Consider the following 25,096-nt stretch of genomic DNA (forward strand, 5'->3'; position numbering starts at 1 on the left):
TCACATTGTTCTTCAGTTCTAATTTAAAAACATTGGCCCGCAAGATAAAAAATTTTCTAATTTTGGCCCGCGATGAAAAGAAGTTGGACCACGCTGATCTAAAACATTGAAAATAGATAATATAGATATGGAAGAAAATCTACATGTTTTAAGAAAATAACACTAAATATTAATGAAATGTCAACAGAGAAAGACAGGCTTGGGTCGATAGGGTCTCCATATGTGCACTTAAGGGTAAATAACATGAGTAGTTAATATTAGTAATAGCCTAACCCGATTGAGACACCGGGTTCAATTAAACAATGTCCTTGCCGGCCTGCAGGTATCACTGATGCAACATTTGTGGTGTTCTATGTTTATGAGCCGTAGAGCAAAGTGTGGCAGATGCACACACAACGTTTTTGGTTTTGGGTGCATGCACTATATGGTAATTCATGTATTTTGGACACTATCTGGCTATCTAAGTATATAAAATTGGATTTGTTATATTCATGATGTCAGTTGCGTCCTTCTTAGAAATAAGGAAATGGGAACCTTAGTCAGCGCTGCTGCCAAGCCATAGTGGAAAGTGTGTCACGTGATTCATCAATGTGCATTCCAAACTTTCTTATTTTCTCGCCAAATTGTAATGAATAAACAAACGAAAGCTGGTTGTTTTAACACAAATTTGTAAGTAAATAAACAAATAAAGAATTGAGACTTCGGTTAGTTGAGTGTACGCCAAAATTTGCGTCTTAGTATGCATGATTTCTTGTCAAAAACTGTCATACTTTCCAATCGATCCGCCAAGATAACACAAACGATAGAACAAATTCAGACAACAGCCTAAAGCAATGAACAAAAGGATGTTTATGGCACATGCTAATACTAGCAGATTTTACTAAGACCAAGATTTTATAACTTTTATTGTTAAACTGCTTCAGTCTGAAAATCAAGCCAGCTGTACACTACACTCAAGATTCTTGCACAGACTGCAAAAGTGGCCTCCGCCCAGATTGAGCAAATTGCCTATTTTGAAGTATTCGAATTCTCCCAACTGGAAAGTACGGCATATTTTTATGAAAAATCCTGAGTGCAAACACAAATTGTGGCGTTGAGGAAATAAACAGAAGACTTAATTCTTTGCTTTTTATAAATTGGCATTAAAACCACACCACGCTAGCCATTACTGCTCTATGGTTAATTCTGTTCATTGTTTTGTCAGTTGTTTTTGATCCTTGCTTTCCAGACTTGGGCTGCTTTAGCACACTAAATCGACTTAAACAACTTTGATGGTGCATAACTTTTAAATTATAAATGTTTCATGCCTGAAACTGATGAGGTATAATCGGGAAGATATCCATTTAAGGACACAAATCTTTGCAACTTGGCAGTTAACTGCTGAAAAATCGGCAATAGCTTGATGAGTTTGCATTTTTATGGCCTATAATCCAGGGTCAAGGTTTTACGCATAACGTTACTTTAACTGGTCCGAGCTGGAAAATCTTTCGCAAGGCTTTTTTAACCAATTAAGTAGAACCACTAGGCGCTTGAGCACCGTCGTACTGTGCCCCAATGGGAGCACCGAGCGCAACCAGAAATGCAACTTGGAAGGTTCGGACGTCAGCGAAATGCTCCGGATAAGGAAATAAAACTTTACATGGAAAGAAATGGGACAATGGGTACCCGGAATTTGCAAAACATATTATGAACATCAAAGAACAAAAGCAAAAATTAACAAGGTAGCTTATAAAATTTGTAGTTATTAAACTTTGTGGCAAAAAAGGTGTTTACATTGTTTGCGCTCTTATGATTTTCAATGCATGTGTGCCTGTTGTTGACTCCGCAGCGGTTTGGGTGACGTTTTCTAATAACTGGATAAACGTACCACGTACAACGCGAGACAGAAATGTGCTTCAAAAGCAGAGTACATGCGATACGCAAGGCATATAACAACACTCTTCAATGCATTTTTGTATTGTAACCTTTAGGCGTTTCTGACTGAGGGCTGAGTTGTCAACTGATCGTCACATGTCTTCGCTTGCAACTACGTGAAGGCTATAAATCGAATCTCTGCCACGTTCATGATCGCGAGATCTTATATTGGCTTGATGCGTAGACTATATAAGTAATTGGTAGAACGCTGGACCTTCAGTAAAGATTCCAATACCATAGCATATCGTTTATTGATCTTACGAATCTAAGCGGTAAGTCTTTGCTATCACAAACACTTGTAAGGAAGTCTTTTGCAGACAACGTAGGCCTGTGATCATCTTGTTTAAAATCAAAGAACTTTTTGGGTGCATGGAGGACATGGAGGTAGAATGAATCTTATTTGTGTCTTCGAATTGCGAAGGGGAGTAAGAAAAAAAACACGTGAGAATAAGTTTTTAAAAAGGCCTCTTACAAAGACTGATTTTACGAAAGTTCTCGCCAAAAAGTTGCTGATTCTGATGAAGTCTAACTCCAACTTAAAATGTTAAAGCTAGGCGGCGCAAAAAAGGAGAAATCTTTTGCCTATATACTGTAAGTTTATATCATCTTAATGCGAAAGGCTCACAGAGATTAAATTAATTACCGAGAATCTCGTTTGTTTCTCAGATAGTTAGCTGATTTAAAACTTGAGAACACGCAATGTAACTTACTTCTTGGTCTGAGTACGACTTTCCAATTTTAACTCTTAGGCTTGTAGCGGCCGTTGGGTGTTTGTTTGGTTTGTCGCTGGTTGGCGCCCTCGGGACGTTCCCAGCATGTGTTGATTTCTGCACTGAACGTTCGTTTCACCACTCCAGTTCCGCTTTTCCAATGCTTGCGTGCACAGGACTGTTTTCGATTAAAGGCTTGAACTAAGATGGTCGTGTTTTAACCTTTAATATATGAGCGAAGCTAGCTTACAATTGAAACAGCAGCCTTCTAAGTCAGGAGTCAGCAACGGATTAACCTAACAACTTAACAGCTCTAGCCTTCGCCATATATTCTGGTGACCCCGACGACAACTTTGAAGAAATGTCTTACCTACGACCTACACAAGGTAATTTTTCCACTTTACATCATAGTCAGGGCCATGCCCAGGTTGCTTCTTCGCCGCACGCCCCGTCCTGTAGCAATGTTCCTTGCGATTTAGCTTTTGGTGTGTCAGAGCCTCCTCAGGTCGAGAGCGTTGATATTCCTTTAATTGACTTCGGAGTTGATTCACCGCTAGATTTGCCGCGAAGTTTACATCGCCGTCCGACACCAGGTCGCTCTGTGCAGTATTCAGCAACCAACCCGTTTCTTCCAGATGTTCACTCGACACCGCTTAGCCATTCTCCGGAAACCAAAGCCGTCAAACTCCCGTCTTTCTGGCCTGGCCGCGCTACCCTATGGTTTGAGTTGGTAGAAATTCAATTTAGAAGGGCTAACATTTCTTCCAATAACGATAAATTTGACCACGTAGTTTTAGCGCTTGATCCAGCACACGCTGAACGCGTCGCCAGCGTTCTTTGCAGTCCATCATCATCTTACGATGATTTAAAAGCCGCATTGCTCACTAAGTTTGGACCGAGCTTGAATGAACGTTTGAGCGCACTTTTGGACAGCAGGACCTTTCAAGGCAAAAAGCCGAGTGATACTTTAGAACACATGAAGTCACTCTTGGGCTCGTACAGTTTAGACCAGCGTGGTCCAACTTCTTTTCATCGCGGGCCAAAATCAGAAAATTTTTTATCTTGCGGGCCAATGTTTTTAAATTAGAACTGAAGAACAATGTGACATTGATATTAGAACTGAAAAAAGTTCTCTTTTTTATTAAAACTGAAATTAGAATAGTTCAAAACTTAGCTGATAAAATTTAAATGCTGATCAATGTGACATCTGCGGTCGAGGTTCTTCCTCAACAATAGCGACTATCAAAGCTGACTATCAGTTCGCGGGCCAAAAAATCGGTGCTCGCGGGCCAACTTTGGCCCGCGGGCCTGCAGTTGGACCACGCTGGTTTAGACAATGAGATGGCGTATAATCTATTGCGCAAGTTGTTTTTGGACAGTTTGGATTATCAAGCGCAAATGATGTTAAAAATCGATCCAGAACGTGATTTGGACAAACTTGCGCTTAAGGCGGACGAAATCATGGCTATTACAAAACCGGTCTCTGCCAATCCGGTCCCACGCCAAAGTGTTATTAATGAGCTGTTCGAAACAAAATTGGATGAGCTTACCAAGCAACTAAATAAACTAGACCAGCAAATGCGACCTACAGCCTCAACCACGCCCCATTCAGCGCCGCCATTGTCCAGAGTACCACAAGCTTCGCCCACGGAATATCACCAACGTGACCGTTTTCATGGTCTTCGCCAATCTAGCCCACCCATTTTCGGTCGTCGATTCAACAGGGAATACTCTGGTGAAGAGCAGGACTCCGATTTTCATGGGTTATGTTTCTACCATTCTAAGTTTGGTCATCGAGCTTTTCAGTGCAAGCCACCTTGCAACTGGAATAGCCGTCGAAATGCTCCAAAAAATGCCTAGGCAGGAATTTGTGCGTGGTCCACAATCCCGGCGTATCCATCAGTACCACAAAACTCGACCACAACTCGACCATTAGTAATTTGTTTTTTGCCACCGATCCCAGTTCCAAAGTCGAGTATTTAATCGACACCGGTTGTCAGTTTAGTTTGTTCCCTTTATCGCTTACTTGTTACGATAATGCGCAACAAACTGGATTTCTTTCCACCTTGAATAATAGTCGCATCCCAACTTATGGTTACAAATCCATTGACGTCTGTCTTCCTGAGTTCACTTGCAAGTTTCAATTTACTTTCGCTTTAGCGGACATCCCTTATCCGATTCTCGGTGCGGATTTCTTGAAACGTTTTAACTTGTTGGTTGACGTCGGCGGCAAGCGTCTGGTTCAACTTGACGAGGCCAGGCAAAGTACTTTTGACGCCAGAGAAAGTTCACCTTTTTCAGCACAAGCGCTCAGCGCGCCGTCTGATGAGATTTTGGCCAAATTTCGCAGCGTCTACCCAGAGGTATTTGATGCGTCTTTACGGTCACGTGTAATCAAACACAATGTGCAGCATAAAATCGAGACGACCGGCCCCCCGGTCCATTCTCCTGCTAGGCGCTTATCTCCCGAGAAACTTCGCGTAGCTAAAGAGGAGCTTGTTAATATGATCAATCAAGGCATCATTGAACCCAGCAACTCCACATGGTCTAGTCCCATGCACCTGGTTAAAAAAACAAATGGTGGTGTGAGAATTGTAGGTGACTTCCGTAACCTCAACCTTGTCACCAAGTTTGACCGTTACAAAATTCCGAACCTGCGAGATTTCACGAGTGAGCTACACGATGCAAAAGTCTTCTCTAAGTGTGACTTATTAAAGGCATTCTTTCAAATCCCCATTGCCCCCGAAGATAAAGAAAAGACAGCTTTCCTTTGTCCTTTTGGTTTATACCAGTATACAAGAATGCCACTGGGTCTCAAATGTTCTGCTCAAAGCTTTCAACGTTTTATAGATTCAATTGCAAGAGATCTAAAATTTTGTTTCGTTTACCTTGATGACGTCTTAGTGTTTTCTCGTAATCACGAGGAACATTTGCAACATCTACACATATTATTCAAACGTTTATCTGCTCATGGCGTTGTTGTTAATCCCGAAAAGTGTCAGTTGGCTGTCAACTCGCTCTCGTTTCTGGGTCACAGTGTGAGCGCAGCAGGAATTCTCCCACTTGAGTCAAAAGTTCAGGCAATTGTTGAATTTGAAAAACCGACTATCGTTCGCCAGTTAAAGCGTTTCCTTGGTATGGTCACGTTCTACAGACGTTTTTTAAAAAATAGTGCCGAAACGTTACGCCCTTTGAATAAATTGTTGGTACCGACGAGCAATAGCACCAGATCGATCGTTTGGTCCGACTCTACGATAGAGGCGTTCAACAAAATCAAAGGACAGTTAACACAGGTCGTTGCCTTGGCACATCCAGTCCCGGACGCACCTACCCAGATTGCCACGCCTCTGCTGTCGCTTGTGGCGCGGTCCTGCAGCAGGAGATTGAAGGTTGCTGGAAACCGTTGGCATTTTTTTCCAAACCGTTCACAGACGCACAAATCAAATACAGTGTGTTTGACAAAGAATTATGCGCATGTTATCTCGCGGTTCAACATTTTCGATATTTCATCGAAGGACGTGAGTTTTCGTTATTAATTGACCACAGACCGATTGTTGACGCAATCAAGACTCGCACAACCGAAGCTTCACCTCGACAAGAACGATACTTCTCTTATATCTCAGAATTCACCAATGATATTCGTTATATTCCAGGCTCGGAAAACATGACTGCCGATTTTCTCTCTCGCATTGACGTACACGCCCTCTACACGACCTCCGATGGAATTGATTATACCAAGATGGCCATTTCTCAGCATGAAGCCGATTTCCAAGCGGAGATTGACGACCAAAAATTCACACTTACTGTAGAAAAACGGCTTATATCAGATTCCGGCCTTTCGCTGCTCGGTGCGGTGTCGGAGAAAGGTTTTCGTCCGATTGTCCCCAGGGACTTTAGACGACAGATTTTTCATATACATCACGATTTATCTCACCCTGGTGCACGCGGCACTTTAAAATTAATTGCTGAGCGTTATGTTTGGACAGGAATGAGAAAAGACGTTAAGGATTGGTGCAGGGCTTGCCTTCATTGTGGGCAATCGAAGATTCAACGTCACACTGTGGCACCCTTAATGAAGTTTCCCCCGCCGTCGGAACGCTTTGAAAGGATTCACTTAGACCTGGTTGGCCCATTAACAGACTCAAGCGGGTACACGTATCTCTTAACCATCATTTGTAGCTTCAGTAGATGGACGGAAGTCATTCCTTTACCTAACAAATCATCCCAAACAGTTACTTCTGCTTTCATTTTAAATTTCATAGGTCGTTTCGGCTGTCCTCTGGAAATTGTTTCGGACAGAGGCACGGAATGGACGTCCGCGCTCTTCGCTGAACTCTGTTCGTTCATAGGTGCGAAACACAAGCAGACCTGCGCCTACAGACCTAGCTGCAACGGACAAATTGAAAGGCAACATTGAACGTTAAAGAGCGCCCTCAAGTGTCATGCGGTTGGAAATGACTGGTACCACAAACTCGGTTGGATTTTGTTAGGTATTCGAACGACCTGGAAAGAAGACATCAACGGCTCAATGGCAGAGTATCTTTATGGTACTACTTTACGTCTCCCAGCGCAATTTTTTACACCACGTGACCAGATGCAGCTGCCCAACACAAATTTTGTGACGGATTTGTCTCAGTTTATGACGACAGTGAGATACAAGGCTCCTCGTTCCCCCACCAACAGGAAAGTTCACGTTGACCCGCGCTTACTTACCTGCTCTCATGTCTTTGTCAGGAACGATGCAATCCGCAAACCCTTAGACAGACCATACCGAGGGCCATTTAAGGTAGTTTCGCGGTTTAAAAAACACTTTATTCTGGACTATCGCACTCATCAAGACAGCGTCAGCATTGATCGTTTGAAGCCATCTTTTATCGATATGCTTGCGGATCTACAACCTACTGTTAACGAAGACACTTTGGATCCAGATGACGGACATCCCGAAAGCGTGGTTTTCGGTCATATCAACTTCAGCGACAACGACGAAGATTCACCTGGACAAACAGCCGACCTTGGATGCGATGAAGAAACAGCGCACGCTGAAACATTTACGAGACGTGGCAGGCCAGTCAGGAGACCGGCTCGGTATTTGGACACCCCGTAACGATTTTGTGTATGCATTGTTTATTTTATATGTACCATTTAGGAGTATAGCGTTTCCAATTTGTTGTATATTTTTTCAAGCCTACAAAGGGTAAATTGAGTTTGACGTCTAGCCTATAGCCCTACACTCCAGGCATCATGTACTATCGCTGGAATTTAAATTTAAATTAGTTCGACCTAGTCTTTTGTTGCCCAGTTGTCACTTTGTCGTGCCTGTCAAAGGTTTATTATAACCTTTGACAAATATCTCTCACAATCTGGTGTTACGTGTGATAGCGTTAGACTGCCGATTGTGCTTATCTTAAAGGCCTTAATTGCCATGCTCCCTGATGGCCTTAATTGCCATGTTCTCTGACGGTTAACCCCTGCCGTGGAGAAATATTTTTTTTGCGTTCTTTTGTTACGGTGTACACTGTACACATAGTAGCTGTTTTTGGGCGACCGACCCGCTGCTGACGCTACTACACTTATTCTTATTTTTTATTGCACGATACTTTAAGACTGTGGCGCTGAGATGTTACCCAAATTTACTGTTGTACAATTTATGACCGTAATACCATTTCTACAAAATTTTTACATCTGATGATTTGTGATACATGTTGGAATTTTCTTATTTTCGCAGTTCAACCCATTTTGCAACTTTTGTGTGTAATCATAGTTGTAGCTGGTGTAGGCTATATGTAAATTGTGCTTTATTCACTGTTCGTTGAAAACGCATGTTATTATTAGATCGCATTTTGTTTCTTCATCGTTTACCGCCCCTTTTTCATTCTTGCCGGGGAACGAAAGATGTTATGTAGCGGCCGTTGGGTGTTTGTTTGGTTTGTCGCTGGTTGGCGCCCTCGGGACGTTCCCAGCATGTGTTGATTTCTGCACTGAACGTTCGTTTCACCACTCCAGTTCCGCTTTTCCAATGCTTGCGTGCACAGGACTGTTTTCGATTAAAGGCTTGAACTAAGATGGTCGTGTTTTAACCTTTAATATATGAGCGAAGCTAGCTTACAATTGAAACAGCAGCCTTCTAAGTCAGGAGTCAGCAACGGAGTAACCTAACAACTTAACAGCTCTAGCCTTCGCCATAGGCTACAGCAAATCTTCGAAATCCTGAGAATACGCAAAACAGTCTACAGTCATTTGGTTCATTTTCAAAGATTGAATAATTAATTTCCCGTCTCTCGACATAAGCCAAAGCTCTGCAGGGGTACAATATTGACGATGTAGACTTCAAATGACAATAGGCCACAACTGCTCGTTTAGACAATGTCATGTCAAAACATTTATGGTTGTCAATTCATCAGACACCCCTAACGAACCGCTATTTAAGCCAAACAAGTTAACCTACTTGCTTGCTTTGCTCGCTGTGTAATTCATTTTCAGAGTAGAAGTATTACGGAAGCAAATTACAAGCACATTCCCTGTGAAAGAAACCCTATACAATCACCTATTCTGAGGCGTTCGCTATCCTGTCCGCTAGAGAGCGCCAGGACACCACGTATAATTGCAGAAAAAGTATTATTTTTTCACAGTTCGTATTTCATGTCGGTCGTCAAGGAAACATACAGTCGTTTTTCTGAGATGTCTTTCCATGTCAGGTTATGCCTGTGATTCGGAACACGTTGTTTGCCAGTAAAATAATTAATAATATCAAGTTAGCCGCATTCGTGGACCGGGGGTACAACTTATATAAATCTTGATGTTCCTTTTATTCACTACAGTTCAACTAAGACATGTACGACAGATGAGTAGTTAGCAATCTTAAACTTCATGTTGCTTAGATCCCATGGTAAGCCTATTACTGGAAATTCACTGTGGGCTCTTTGATTACAGAAAAACTCTTTTTTCCAAAAGTGCGCCACGCCTTGCCGGGAAAGATGGTTGGCATCGCGTAGTCCTCCAGACAATGTCCACCAACTATTACCACTGCAGCAAAAGCGCTGCAGTAGTTTTTCAGTTACGGTATATATAAAAAAGCTTTGTGAAGTGTCAACGTCATTCACTAAAATTTATAAGTTTTATCCACAATACGTCCTGCTAAAAGGAGGTCTAATATCATTGATGCAAGTGTCACTATCACATGATATATCCCAAACTATTTCTTGAAAGTTGATTATTCCGATAAAAGCACTTTCACACTTTCCGTTACTCTGCAATGAACAATACCAAACAAGGAACACAATAGGCAAGCTCGCAATGACACACAACATTATGTGCACTACAGCACTAGTTATAGCTTTGAGCAAATTGTAGCCTACACGGAAAATGCAAAATATCACTGAATCCTTTTACAGATTAAGCTACCTTTAGTGTCAAGCACTTTACGAGTTAAACTTCAAAGGAAAAAGCGTATAGATATGTAGTAAAAGTAAAGATACGGATAGGTATAGCAGCTGAAGAAAAACTAAAATTTTGTCAACCAGCCGTGTAACTGTCGAAACGCCGGTCTAATATGATCTATTGCGTCCCAACACTTGGTCATTATTTCGTATAAATGCATAGGACAGTCCAAAGTTCTTGGCATACGGTATCCTTCCTTGACCGCTTGTTTAGTCGTTTCATTGTCCATATCTTGTTAAATACAGAAACAATTTAAGACAAGAATAAACGTTCACCAGGTAACATTTTTCATAAATTAAGTTTTTCGTTAAATGATGGGATAAACGTTTAGTAATCGTTTAGTTAAACCCAAAAGACAAATGGAATCTGTAGATTCAAAGCTTTCATAAGAGCATAGCATTACTAGCATGGAAGCGCTCAAATCAAATCCAACATGTCATTTCAGTCCCAAAGAATTTACACAAGCTTAAAAACTAACATTACCTTGATTATCGTAATTTTTTTATTTTGATTTTATTTTAATGCTATAATCTTTCAGCGTCATTGAAATGTTTTCATTCTTACATTCCTTAAAGAATCATTGTGGACACGTATAGTGTCAGACTCAAGACTTTTAAAAGACTTAGTATACAAGACTACAAACCGGGATAGGGATCTTTTCCTTTTGTAATAATCTCCATTAGCACGATTCCAAACGACCAAACATCAGACTGTGTTGAGAAGACGCCTGATGAAAACGCCTCGGGAGCTGTCCATTTCGGAGCAAATACGGCCCTACTTATGTCCACTACGCATAATCCGTTCTAAAAGTAGAACATTACGCAAATTTAAAGCACCAATATTCCTTTCATCTAATATTGAACACTTTGCAGATGCAGAATGCACAACTGGAGAAAAATGCGCACAAACACGAAAAAGATCTATAAATGTTCATTAGCAAAATGCATATATTAGTGGTAAATATCAACTAACTGATTCGGAAAGTCAAAGGTCACTAACAAGGTTTTAAATGTTTGGGTTTCACTTGTATTCCGCACCCAACTCATTATTCTGTTGTTTGAAAGACAACAAATTTCCTATTGCTTCTCCGAAAATAATATGTCCTTCACAGTAGCCAAATCGATGCTCTAGTACATAAACCTTTATAAAATGTACAAACCTTTGTAAGCTTCAAAAGTGAGAAGTCAGATATCTTGCAACTTTCATTTTCTCCAACCAAAATATTACGGGCTGCAAGGTCTCTATGAACAAAATTTTTGCTGGCCAGGTAAGCCATTCCTTCTGCTATTTGTGCTCCCATGTTTATTAACACGGGCGTCCGAAGGTGATATCCGTTACCTATGTCATTAAAAGAACATATCAACCTGCTTTGAACAATGAATTCCATTCCAGGAAGTGATTTTTACTAGGTAATTTTTACTTTAGTTTTGGTATCTATTTTACACTTGAGGAAGGTAGCTTAATGCGAAATTTCGTTACTTTCATGTCTAAATCGTAAATGAAATTCACTTATCACAATTCAGCATAAGTCAGCTCACTAAAACAAAGATAATCCTTGAGGTTTCCACTGGACATCCATTCCATGACGACGTAGTAGGGTCGTTTGAGAGTGCAATAACCGTGAAGTTTTATGATTTTGTCATGTTGCAACTCCTTCATAAACTGAGCTTGGGTAAGGAAATCATGTTTTTCTATCGAATCTATGAAGAAAACAATCACAAAGAAAAGTAAATAAAGTAATATCAAAGATCTAGATTTTTGACTAAACTATATTTTCTGTGTTGGTAAATGTGCATTTGAATAAAACCTGCATTGTAGCACTTCAAAATTACTTTCCGCCTTTCTGACCAATCTCTTATTATCCCTTTGCATGTAATGAACAAGTCTGCTTTCCAGAGAATTTTCGTAATTTGTAGTAATTTCCGATTAATTTCCCACTCATCAGCAATGTCCTTTAAAAAATATTTCGGAAAAAGTTTGATTGTTGTAGGAATTGCAATTAATTTTTTATTTTCAAGCTTACATTTGTTGTGGTTGATTTTGTTTCTGACGACTTTTTCTCTGACTTAACAACCGTTTCTTGGTCGAGCCTGATCCAAAAATATGGATAATTACCACAAACTGTATTACTTGTACAGAATGCAGGTAGTTTTGATTTATTTTTAAATAAAGTGCACCTAAACTGCAAGAAAACATTCCCAAAACCAATGCAACAAACACAGCTCAATCTTCCAATAAAACAAAATTGAGCTTACACTTTTGAAAATGATTTCAACTGCTCTGTAAGTAGTGTAAATGAAGGTCTATTATCAGGTAATACATCCCAACACTTTATCATCATTTGATACAATCGATCTGGGCAATGATCAGGCAGAGGCATCCTATACCCGTGTTGTATCATTTCCATTGCTTCTTCGTTGTCCATACCTGCATATTTACAATGGGCAATGTGGAAATAGGCAATAGGCCTACAATGTGAGAGTGATTATACATAATTGTACCTCAGTGTATCGGTTACGTTATTTTTGTCAGGACCAGAAATGCCAGAAAGGATCGTAGTAAAAATTAACAACTAAAACTTTCAAAATCAAAAAAAAAACATTTTTCTTGAAAATGTTACCTGTATGGCACCAAGATATTGTATTGAAAACAATAACTGTTAAATATGATAATGAAATATACCTTTGTAGGGACAATCTCCTTTGGTAATGATCTCCATCAGCAAAATTCCAAATGACCAAATATCAGACTTTGTTGTAAAATTACATCTGACATACGTTTCCGGGGCAGCCCATTTCCATGCTAACACTGTCATTCCAGTGTTATTGTCATCTGTATATATGCCGTTCTAAACATATGGAACGTGAATGAACGTTAATGTGCAAATGCACCATCAGATCTCACTGGTGATTTTTAGTTTTAGCTTGTTCTTTATTAAGCTTGCAGTAATATCCTTTAATAGTTTGCATTTAACTTAACTTGTAGTGTATGATACTTTTGTTATTTGCAGTTATCAAGGGTAAACCCTAATTTCATGTGTAGGTTTAGTAAAGTTTATAACAAATGATTCTGAAAATAAAGACTTTACTAAAAACCTTTTTACTGCTTGGGATTCACTTGTACTCCATACCCAAGCTATTAATCTGTTAGTTGAAATACAACAAATCTCCTATTGCTTCTCCAAAAATGATATGTCCTTCACAGTGACTAAAACGATGCTCTAGTACATAAACCTTTAGAAAATGTACAAACCTTTGTAACCTTCATAAGTGAAAAGTCAGCAATCTTGCAAATCATGTTTTCTCCAACAAATACATTACGAGCTGCCAGGTCTCGATGTACTAAGTTCTTGCATGCAAGGTAGGTCATTCCATCTGCTACTTGCGCACCTATGTTTAATAGTGCTGGCATTTGAAGATGGTAACCTCCACCTACGGCATAAAAAAAGCATTTAGCAAAACATCATGACAATTCGCTCGCTAAACTATGTGATAATTTACATATACTCGTATATACTTAGGTCACCAGTAAGTGTATGACTAGTGTGCTAATATGTATCATACTATTTATTACTCTATAGTTTGTGTATGACCTCTTTATAGTGATTTCAAATGCCTTATCCCCAATGAAAAGTCTATGAAGATACAAATGTAAAAAGTGCAATGTTGTGCAAAAGAGCTACCTTGTCAAATTTTTGGAAAAAATAACTGACATAATCAAAACTTGGTTCTGAGGAAAAGCAGAAAAAACCACCAAGTATGAAGTAATGTTTATCTTCACAGATTACAAGCATGTTCAAAATGATCTTACCTGAAGAAAGATAATCTTTTAAACTTCCATTGCTCAATAACTCTGTAACCATTAAAAACGGTTGCTCCATAGAAAAGATGTTGTAAATTCTTACAAAAGCGGGATGTTGCAGTTGTCTAATATACTGGCATGAAGCTAAGAATTGACCCTTATTTGCAAATTCTGTAAGTGAATAATAAATCAAGGGCTGCAAGAAAGGAAATAAACAATCCACCTACTTAGCCACACAAGAAATTCTCGTCTGGTAATTTAAAAGTGATGCCTGCAATAACAAACTAGTACAACAAATGTGACCTGTGTCAAAAACTTTCACTGCAACCTCCAATGAATCTCTCCATGTTCCTCTGTAAATATCAAATATTTCTCCTTTCCAGAATAGACTTTTAATTTGGAGCAAATTTTGATCAAGTTCCCACTCATTAGAAATATTGTGTGACATAGAAATCTGTTCTCAATGAATATAAACATAATGAAAAAGTGTGGGTATATTTGAGTACATGTGGTACAATTGTTCTCACCATTGTTGAAAATGGTCTCCTTTTGGTTGGTTTTCCTGCTTTTTCCTTCCTGGGCTGAGTGCCAACAAATTTCAAACTGCAATCAACACATAGTTTCACTTTTAAAATTGTTTTCGTAAAAGTAAATTTCAAACATTTTATTGATAACTGCAGATAACGCAACAATGTTCTTTGGCGATATTGCAACTTGAATAAAATAAATTTCAATTTACTTTGCTGACAATGTGGACAACCATTCTTGAATTTGTGCAAAGGAAGGTCGAGCTTGGGGTACACTGTGCCAGCACTTCGTCATTATTTCATATAGTTGATCAGGACAGTTATGAGGCTGTTGCATCCTATATCCTTCTCTAACTTTCTCTGCTACTTTATCATTGATCATATCTACGTATAAAGACAGTATTCATTTCATTGACTGGTTTTTGCCCTTTGCAAACAAATTCCACAGCAAGTCATGTCACCAAATTTGAAACACAGTATCGTGAAGCTTGTGGCTGAACATAAACCAAAAGTGATCAGTTTGTCGTGTGAACTTAGGCACTTTCTAAGAAAATATATCACTGTTGTGATGATGATACATAATATGATATCTATCAGTATGACCTGGGTATGGACTGCCCCCTTTAGTTATAACCTCCACCAACAGTATTCCAAACGACCAAACATCAGACTTTGTTGTAAAGATACTATCTAAAAATATTTCCGGAGCTGCCCATTTGATGGGAAGTTTCTGATCATCTGTAGCTTTATAGCTGCCATCCTGAAAATGCCCAAAAAATCTTTGGAGTATTTAATGTCAAAGATGAGGTATAAATGTTCTAAAAGACTTTAGAAGTCTAAGGAAAAGATATAATAATGCAGAATGTTAAGCAATTTAACTTTAAGAAATATATGTATTTAAATCTACCTCCAAAACTTGCATCAGAGAGAAGTCAGCAATCTTGTAAATATTATTCATTCCAACAAAAACACATTCAGCCCTTAAGTCTATCAGCACAAAGTTCTTTCTTGCAAGATAGTCCATTCCCTTTGCAACTTGTGTTGCCACGTTCAAAAGAACTGGTGTCTGTAGATGGCGTCCTTCACCTAAATAAACAAGTTTGATGAGCAGTTCAATAAACTTCAAACAAATTGATCAGATTATATCAATCCTCGGACTGAGGAAAGTCTTTTTATGACTTCAACTTAATACTGATTTTTCATTGCTAAAGCCCTGGTTGTCAACAAGCTTGTCTATTTGCATTTTCCAATGAACACATTTTACATGTGTGTTTTCAGTTTCTATATGTTCTAGGCAATTTTGGCACTAGAACCATTGAACAGCATTAAACGTCATTTCATGCCTTATTAGTTTTATAAAACCAGATACTATTTGAAAATTGCGATCACTGATGGTTGATCACCATTAGAAAGATAATCTTTAAGACTTCCATTGCACATCCATTCTGTGACAATGTAAGAAGGGCTTCTCAGGGTGCAAACTCCACAGAACTTTACTAGATTGGGGTGTCGCAACTCATTCATGTATTTTGCCTGAATCATGAAGTCCCTTGCATTCATTCGATCTGTAACATATTACAGTTAATGATGAGACTAGTAAGAGAGATGGATAAGAGAAATGGAACACTGAAAATTTAATGCTTAACTCATCTCAGTGTTGAATTTTCTGTACACCTCAATTTGAAGTGATGGCCTTTTTGAGTTACCTGTATTAAACGTCTTCATGGTTACATCTAATGAGTTGCTTACTTTGGCCTGATACATTTTGCTGAAATTATTTTCCCAACAAAGTTTCCCAACTTCCAAGAATTTATGGTGTATCTCCCAAAGTCCTTATGACAAATATTTAGTATTGTATGCCTCCACATATTTAAAACTTATGTTTATACATTATTACAGGCCACTTTATGTGGCAATTCTACAACATTTCTGCCTTTTATGACGTTTATCTTGAACCACATACAGTGTTAGTTTGATATAGGATTTCATAATTTAAAAGTTCAAGCTACTAAAGGTATGTGCGAAAAGTAAACATAACATATGTATGTACTTGTTAATGACTGATACTCAAGGTCTTCTTTCATTCCTGTTTGATTGTCAACAAATTCCATAGATGGTTGCCTCCAAATTATAAATGTTCTTGTAAATGGTATATGCAAAAGCTACAATGGATCTTATGGCCAAGGCAATAAATTTGCAACAATATTTATCCATTTAAACTCACTTCTGTACACTTTTGGAATAACATTTGACCACATAGTTGCTTGGGATATAACCTTCCTCTCCAGAACAACCTGCCTGAATGAGTTCTACTTTAAACCAACCAAAAGGCTCACCTTTTAAATATTTAAAACGATCTCCTACAAAATTAATAAAACAATTTGAATGTAACATGTATGTAAGTAATAAAGTGCCTGAAACAGCAATAACTAATAATGGTGCTTAGTTTTATAACTTTAGTTAGAGAAGTAAAAGTCAATCTAAGTCTAATTACGATTTACAAGCAAATCAATAAATTTACGCCAAATGGATAAAATAATTCTAACAGTTAAACAATAGAAAACCTTTTCGAAAAGTAAGGTCACGTTCCTTGTGTGCTTTGTAGTCATAGAGTGCAATATAAAGATCACCATAAGTATTCTTAGCATAAGTAAAGTCATCATCATCGTCACCTGATAGGGTCATACCATAATCAAAGTCTGATGTTTTGTCTAAACCTACTAAGCGCAAAAGAAATTAAAATACCGCTAACCAAGGGATTTATATAACTACTGCTTAACCGGTGTTTAATAGAAATGGACCTTCAAACAAAAAATTACACTCACAATTATTATGACATAAGTATCGATCATAAAAACAATACCAAACAAAAATACTATACAATGAACAATGATTTACCTGTATTTTTCTTTGGCTGCTTTTTCTTAATAACACTTTTTGAGAATTCAACAAATTTCTTTAGCTTAGTCTTAAATAAAGGTGGTGATTCTACAAATTAAAGTAACTTGTCGTCGACAAAGATATGTTAAGCAGAAATAAAAAACAAGAACTTAAACTGATTATTACATACAAAATTTATAAGAAATTACAAACTGGAAATCATTGTTCATACAACTTAAAATTTTAGTGTGAATATAAATTGTTTAGTTCTTGAAACAATATATTAACCTTCAAACACACTATCAGTAGAGGTTTCACTGCTGGTCCTGACATTTTTTTCTGTTGAAGGTGAAACTTTGCTTTTTGGTGTTTGTTTATTCGCAGTTAAATTTTCTAAAAACATCATTGCATTAATAGATGCATGCAATGCCCATGCAAAAAAAATCATTAAGCACATTATTTAACAAACACCTTCCAATCAGCTTAGCTAAAACCAAAAGGAATAAAAAAATGTCTGAGTTAAGACAATGTGTTTGTATTTCTAGTCATTTACCTTGTATGTCTACTGCAACACTTGGAGACGCATTGCATTTTTTGAGTAAAACATTGGGTGATTCTTTGCCATCTGCTAATAAAGGTTTGTTCACTTTTGCCAAATGCTCAGTGCTGATCAAGTTTTCTTTAAAAGCTATAAAATCAAAAAGAAATATTAAATTGAGCACCGCTCATAATCCACTTGTGCAATAGAACTACTAAGTACTAACTACAACCAACAACCATTGTTACTTTTTAAACCGTTTAAATCAACTTAACAGATCAACATATCGAAGAGTATTTTTATATCATTCATGTTTTGTGATATGCACAAATTTCACATTGCACAATATAACTTGAAATGTAGCTGTTTTTATTATTCTTCACCCGTCAACCGTCACTAAGGCTCCTTACCAAGCACAAGTTCACCAATCGGTTTGCAACAAAGTTTATCAAGTACGTCAGCCCGGATGATCACATGCTTTAGCACACAGTCCAAGCTTACAGCCATAGTTGAAGCTTTAATGGTGGCCAGTAGTTCATGAAGTTTGTCTCGTATCTCGAGCATTTCAGGTCGTTGCGATGAATTGTAGTTCAAGCACTTCATCATAATACTTTTAAGTAAGGCAAAAATCTGAAAGCTTTTAAGATTTTCCTGGAATTGATTTTTATTTTCGGCAATTTCTAGTAAGCTTTCATCAAGAATCAGTACATCATTCACAATTTCAGGATATTTTCGAACAATCATTGTATATAAAACAACCCCAAAACTGTACACATCCATTGATGTAGTCAGTCTTCTGCACTCCGAAACCAATCTCTCTGGGGCTGTAAAAAGAAAAGAGATATCCTTGTTTTTTGAACTTATATCAGCTCTCACTGTCTCATCTCTGTCGTTTAAAGATAGAACAGATCCTCCAAAGTCAGCAACCCTACAATTAAGGTCAGCATTCAAGAGAATATTCTGTGGTTTGAGGTTTCCATGAATAACTTTATGAGTCTTGAGAAATCTGTGGAGGTATGTTACTGCATCAGACACTTGGTATGACATCCGGAGCAGAAGAGGAAAAGGAATGTTTTCAAGATCATTGTTGAAGAGTAGATGATCAAGTGAACCAGCTGGCATGTGCTCCATGACAATACCAAGCCAATCTTCCTCTTCAATAAATCCTTCCAAGCGAAGAATGTGTTTGTGGCTGGCAAGGCCTAATATTTTAGCTTTCCTTAACATCCTGAACAAACGTTGATCATAACATTTTTTGTAACATTTATATTTTGCAAATGTTATGTGACCATTGTCCATATGGCGAATAACAATTATATTAGCAACAAACAAAAAATCAAAAACTCAGAAATATATTTTTACAAACTTAAACAAATACAAAACTTCTAGAAATCTGGCCAGTGGACTGTTCTTTTTTCACATAAACATAAATTGGTAACCAACAACATATTACTTACACTTTGTCAAAGTTTGTTGTTTTTTGCTTTGTGTTGACTAAGCATTTGATAGCAACTCTTCCAATAAGTGAATGATGACCAACCCATACATTTCCAATAGTACCAGAACCAAGAAAGCTTCCTTTGCAGTTACATTTAATTTTCTCAGCTTTAATTTTAAGTAAGGTAACAGAGGAAGGCAAAAATCCCTGATTAAAAAATAGAAAAACATTGAGTTAATACTTATTGAAATAATGTTAAATGTTTGTTTTTTATATTACAGTCACATATATGAATACTGTATATATATTAGGGATGTGCCGTAAGGAAGATTATTCGAGTTCGAGCGAACCCGAATATTATGAAGGTCGACACGAACGAATCCCGAATCTATTCGTATTAGAACCAAACAATAAAATTTAATCCAAAAGTTGTCAAGTCTTACTTGTAACATGATGTAATCGAAAAAAAAATCGCTTTCTTTTAAAAAATAGTGTTCAAAAAAACGATTGAAAAAGCAAATTCCTTAGGAATACGACCTTCATTGTAAGTACTGCTGACTCTAGTTTAGCTTTGTCGGGAAACTAGATCATCATTTTTAACAAAAGTCAGTAAATTTATAAGTAATATTGTATTCGGGTTCGACATTGTTGGTATTCGTGTTCGCCCGAATCTTCCATAAAGGCGATATTCGGCGAATCTATTCGGGTTTGGGTTCGTATCGGCCCATCCCTAATATACATACTGCATATATATTTATAAACCTATATATATATTTATACGTGTACTGTGTATATATATATATTAATAATACACAACAATATAAAACATGCAAACAACATCCTGCATATAATGTACACAAAATGCTAACGCTAATGCAAAACCAAACATTACACAGCAAAGTCAGAAAACAGAAATGATAAATGGCTTAGAGCAAAAGTTTACACAACTTTGTAAACCGAACAAAAAACATACTTACAGAATCCTTAGTTCTTTTGTTTAAAGAAGAACCTTTCTGCGTTAATTTCACTTCAAGGCATCTGCAAATAATTGCCATTTGTTTTGAAATGAAAATATAAAATGCATTGCATCACATATTATACCAAAAAAGTTCTCATCCTGAACTTCTGCATGATATAACCTAATAACAATGTTATGACATTCTGTAAAATATACTAGTTTCCAATTCAAACCTGGTTAAAGTCATCACTGCATTTAGATTGTATTTTTCATGAAGGGTTTGACATAATTTCAAAGGTTTGTCAGTGAATATTGAATGGTCAGTGAATCTTATCTGAAGTAAGAAGCTCATGTAAAAATGATGGTACATCTGCACGTTTATTTGTATACATTTTTATAGCTACACAAGTTTGAAAATAAAAACAGCAAAGGACCTCACCAAGTATTTCTTTAACTAAGATTTTTTCAGCTTGAAAACATAAAATTTCACAAAGTTTTAGCAAACCCAAGAGCAAAATTACCAAATTATTTTAGTTAAAGAAAGTTATCAACTTTTGTAGTTTGTGTTTCAATAAAATACAAGCTAATTGTTAAAAGAGCTTCTTATGTCATTACCATAAATGTCAAAAACAAGCTAAACCATGTTATTCTTAGTTAGAGTAGTTCAATATCATTATTACTCACGGTATACATATACTCCTATCTTTACCTTTTCCTTATCACCAAGACCACAAAATGTTTTTAATGATTTAGCAACTTCTTTTTTAATATTTGCGAAGTCATCGTTCGTGGTAAGTATAACGGCAACTTCTGTCAGTTTAAGTAGGTCAAATTCCTGTTCTAAATTATTTTTATAAATCTTTCTTAATTGTTCTTTGTAATATCTTACAAACTTTCCTGAGACATAATAATCTAGCAGCCTTTTTTCAGCTTCTGTGCCTCGTGTAACGACCTCAACCACAATACTTTTATCAACTACATTAATGCTGACCACACATGCCATTGTTTGAAGTACATTACACAATTTAGGGAGCAGAGATTGCTTGATTCCAGAGTGTGCAATACCATCTTTAATCTCAAGTAATTTGCCAGTTTCCATTTCATCAGCAACCTTTCTTGGAATGTATAGCTCAAAACTGCATTGTCTGAGAGAAATATTATCACTTTTGTCTAGATTGTTTGTTCCAGGAGCAAATGACTCCCCATTAACTTCTTGTAGGTCTTCCATGCAAGTGATGTTAGGGTGAACTGTTTCCTTCAAATGTTTAAAAATGATACTAATAGAAACAATTGTTTTTTACAAAAGAAAAAGTATCGGAATTAAAGTGATATAAAACTACAGCTTGACATACAAAAGCATTTTATGGTTACTGGTTAAAAATAAAAAAACACACAAACAGTTTCATATCCTACTTCGAAGCACTTTTGCAGAATAAACTATCCCACTGATTCTGAGCATTTTCATAACACTACGTCATAAAAAGCACAGACATTTTAAAGTATATTACTAACCTAACACTCATTTCATATTAAATAAAGATACATATTGGCACTGAGACAAATATGTATTTTATAGACAATATATTAGTCAGGATCTCAAGCGAAAGCATGACACAGAAACTTCCATTGTTAGTAATTTGAATGATTCTAAAAGTGAAATCATCAAGCCTCTTTACTTGCATCAGTAATGTAGGCTACTACCACACAATGAGTCATCGATAAATAATAATTAATAATTTAATTAATATAACCTGGGTGATACTAAAGACTACAATTTGATAAAAGTTCACTCCAATAGTAGGGATCGAATTATGGTAAGTATAACTGCAATAAACCAGCTCTTAAACTGAGACTTTACTTTAAGCATACGAGCACCTGCTTGTTTTAACAACGCTAAAAACAACCAAACTATGCTGTATTAATGCAGATTAATCATTGTAATCCTTACAATACATTACATGTTGTAGCCATATGTTTTCCACTAACAGTAGTACAATGTAGGGCATTAGAAGAATATAAACGCAAGCATTGTATTACTTCCTCGACGTACTTAATAAGAATTGCATTGGATACAACAATGCAAAATAACTGTACAGGTTTAATCAGAGTAAACTTGCATATAATGGGATAAGCGCCAAGCAGAACCAGTGAAGTCGGCAGCATATTTCAACTTTTAAGGTTTTGTCTCCACTTCAATGTGTTTATTGCAAAGAGACAGTTTATAGAGCTTTTGTTTATCGTTTACAGTATTTCATTTTCGTGTTTCTGCAGTAACTACAAATGCTTGATGAGAGATATAAAATATAACCAGCCCACAAAACACCTCCTAAATTTCTGGCTTAGGTACTTCCCCTTTGCTGGAACTGTAAACAAGCCAAAAAATACATAAAACTATTCAATGAAATGTGGTTTTAATGTGATTGTACGAAATATGAATGGACATAATCAAATGGTTTACAAAAACTGAAAAACAACTGATTTTTCACAGAACATTTGATTTTTCAGTAAGTTAATTTCCTTTTCTGAGCTGACATAATAGCCTATCAGATTAGATAGTGACGTAATCAATGCGGTAATATCGTGGATGTAACAAAATAATGATAATTACATAGGTTTGCAATTTTGGATTCTTAAAAATAGATCGAATTTTTATCCTCATCTAACTTTGCTCTTGATTGGGAAAATTCTCTTCCTCCAGAAGCGTCATCTGATGAACTCTACGTCCAAGCTCTTTAACATCACCCAGCGAAAGTGACGCCAATGATCTTGTCCGGTATCTTCGCCATCTAAAGTTATATTAGAATACCAGTACGGTAGTACATCATCTTAATTGCACTTAAATACGATTTCATTCGGTAATAGTAGATGATGACAACAAAACCATTGTCATATTAAGCTACCTATAAACAGCTTTCTCACTGAATAATTACAACCCGACAAAATTCTGTCGTTTGTGGCAATATTCATGCTGCATTCATCTGGATTGCTCATATGTCCCGTCTCGTTTTTGTTATTTTTCGAGAAAGCAACGTTACTCAAAAGTCACGTAACGTCAAGCACGTTTTGTTCGATTAGAAATAAATGAGTTGTAAGCTATGCGCAAAAATAACAAAGTTTGGAAACCATCGCTTTATAAAAGCAAACAATTTAGCTTATTTATAGGTTTATGCACTTTGTAAACAGCATGCGACCGTCCTCAATTGCTGAACAGCATTTAAGAAATAAAGCATTTACGACCAAGGTAGGCTAAATATTTTTACGCGGTGCATTTTTTATAATAGTTATACTGTTCTACCAAGAAAAGAGATAAAATTTTGTTGCAACATGACTATATAGCTCGCACTGACCTTATATAAAAGAACGCTCCCATAATGAGGCAGGTTGCTGTAGTAAACGACAGAATGCAAATGATGATCAGCGAACTACTCGCATCCTCATATCTGGACACAACATCTTAATATACAAAAAATAATTGTGACGAATTTTGTTTCCTTTGCATTTAAAGACAATTCTAGTAAAAATGCTTCAAATGACCTTGACACGATTCAAAAATCTTCGTCCCAGAAGTTCTATTACACTCAGAAAAAGCAAAGGACATTCCGAACTGAATGTAACCTGTCAGACTCATGCTTAGTTGTGGCGGCCATTCTGTTATGTTCCGAAACGTGGAATTGCAAGTCTCAAATAGCGATTTATCGGGCTCACATTTCGCGTTTAACTGCCTTCTCATAACGTAATTAAAACAGACGCTTTCTGAGTCCGACATAATATCCTGTCGGGCAAGGATGGAATCTACATAGAAATCACAATAGTCTGGCGTCAATACAATATAATAATCAATACAATTCTCAGTACTCTGGCTCAATATGCGAAATCTTCAACATCAATGAGTGAAACATGACGAACCATCAGGCATTGTTATAGCGTTTGCAACGGTGTAATATCGCACATAGAGGACACGGACTGTGAAGAAATGATCATCACTTATCCTGCTTGTGTTCCTCCTGGGTTGAAAAGTCCAGGAGCAGTCTTCTTTCCTCCCGAGATACATTACTCCTCCCGAGGCCCCATAACGATGGGAATCACCGCAATCGGCGCTCGTGAGCCGGAAATAAAGAACTGAAAATACAAATATTACATTTCATCAACTATATTACATGTAACAAACAAACACTAAGCTTTAACTAACGACCGAAATCGAACCTGTCACAAAAAAGAATCGAAGAAAGGGAAACATTAACATGGCAACACAGACTTTAGGAAGACACTTTCTTCAATCAACTCAAACTTTCGAACCTCACTAAATATTAAATCTAAACACGTTTTTTGATACTTAATAACTAAAATGTACTTATCTACCCCATTCAATGATCTATCCCTATAGCCTTGGCCATTTTACATCGTTTGTACATGTTTTTTGAAAACTTTTCTGTACACATACTTGAGCGCTTGCCTATACGGTCATGATGTTGAAATAGTTGGACTTATAGCCAGAACCCTGGTTAAACAAATGCACAGTAATGGCTTCACACAAACTTGTTGCAATCGCGTGCATCAAGCATTTGTAAAACGATAACGTTGAAAGCTCGAAACAATCAGGATGTAATTCGCATTGTCAGTAACAAGTCTGTATTAGTGACGTCACTTATAATTAGTTCATTTTCTCGTATTACATTCGGTGGCAGTACAAGCTTTGGTCGACTTTTCCGCCAACATAAAAGCAAGCCAAACAAGCCGGTTCAAGGTGGATAGCCCTATACAAGGTTTAGTGTATTGTATACTTATATACTTTATCTGATTTTTATGATCAGGAAACGTAAATATGTAATCTTCCGTGTCTGGGAAGGTCATGCTTAAGGTTTGTATTTTACGCGGATATTGAAAAACCGGGAT

At 37.1% G+C, this 25,096-nt stretch overlaps 2 protein-coding genes across 5 annotated transcripts; both read right to left on the minus strand.

Moving 5' to 3' along the window:
* Positions 1-9,417: 9,417 nt before the first annotated feature.
* Positions 9,418-21,890, minus strand: LOC143460772 (uncharacterized). 4 transcript variants are annotated; one of them, XM_076958397.1, is made up of 28 exons: positions 20,913-21,890; positions 20,437-20,537; positions 20,223-20,283; positions 19,265-19,452; positions 18,218-19,035; positions 17,823-17,957; positions 17,558-17,662; positions 17,288-17,377; positions 16,954-17,061; positions 16,614-16,749; positions 16,440-16,528; positions 16,096-16,221; positions 15,793-15,954; positions 15,297-15,475; positions 14,993-15,149; positions 14,602-14,773; positions 14,390-14,465; positions 14,166-14,316; positions 13,872-14,033; positions 13,314-13,492; positions 12,744-12,909; positions 12,317-12,488; positions 12,085-12,151; positions 11,869-12,013; positions 11,600-11,761; positions 11,221-11,399; positions 10,705-10,864; positions 9,418-10,292 (listed from the first exon to the last, which is right to left on the minus strand). In XM_076958397.1, exons 1-28 carry the CDS (start codon positions 21,429-21,431, stop codon positions 10,126-10,128), a joined length of 4,932 nt encoding a protein of 1,643 aa, XP_076814512.1. In that variant the 5' UTR covers positions 21,432-21,890; the 3' UTR covers positions 9,418-10,125. The 4 variants fall into 4 exon arrangements, with proteins under 4 accessions (XP_076814512.1, XP_076814510.1, XP_076814511.1 ...); XM_076958395.1 differs by having other exon boundaries at positions 16,954-17,106; XM_076958396.1 differs by having other exon boundaries at positions 16,440-16,510; positions 16,954-17,109.
* Positions 21,891-21,974: 84 nt separating this feature from the next.
* Positions 21,975-24,747, minus strand: LOC143459887 (uncharacterized). Its single transcript, XM_076957199.1, has 5 exons — positions 24,407-24,747; positions 24,110-24,322; positions 23,738-23,995; positions 23,551-23,656; positions 21,975-22,989 (listed from the first exon to the last, which is right to left on the minus strand). The coding sequence occupies exons 1-5, from the start codon at positions 24,444-24,446 to the stop codon at positions 22,863-22,865; spliced, it is 744 nt and encodes a 247-aa protein (XP_076813314.1). The 5' UTR covers positions 24,447-24,747; the 3' UTR covers positions 21,975-22,862.
* Between the last annotated feature and the right edge of the window lie 349 nt (positions 24,748-25,096).

The sequence above is a fragment of the Clavelina lepadiformis genome, chromosome 5 (assembly GCF_947623445.1).
Source record: "Clavelina lepadiformis chromosome 5, kaClaLepa1.1, whole genome shotgun sequence".
In the NCBI taxonomy this organism is placed as follows: Eukaryota; Metazoa; Chordata; class Ascidiacea; order Aplousobranchia; family Clavelinidae; genus Clavelina; species Clavelina lepadiformis.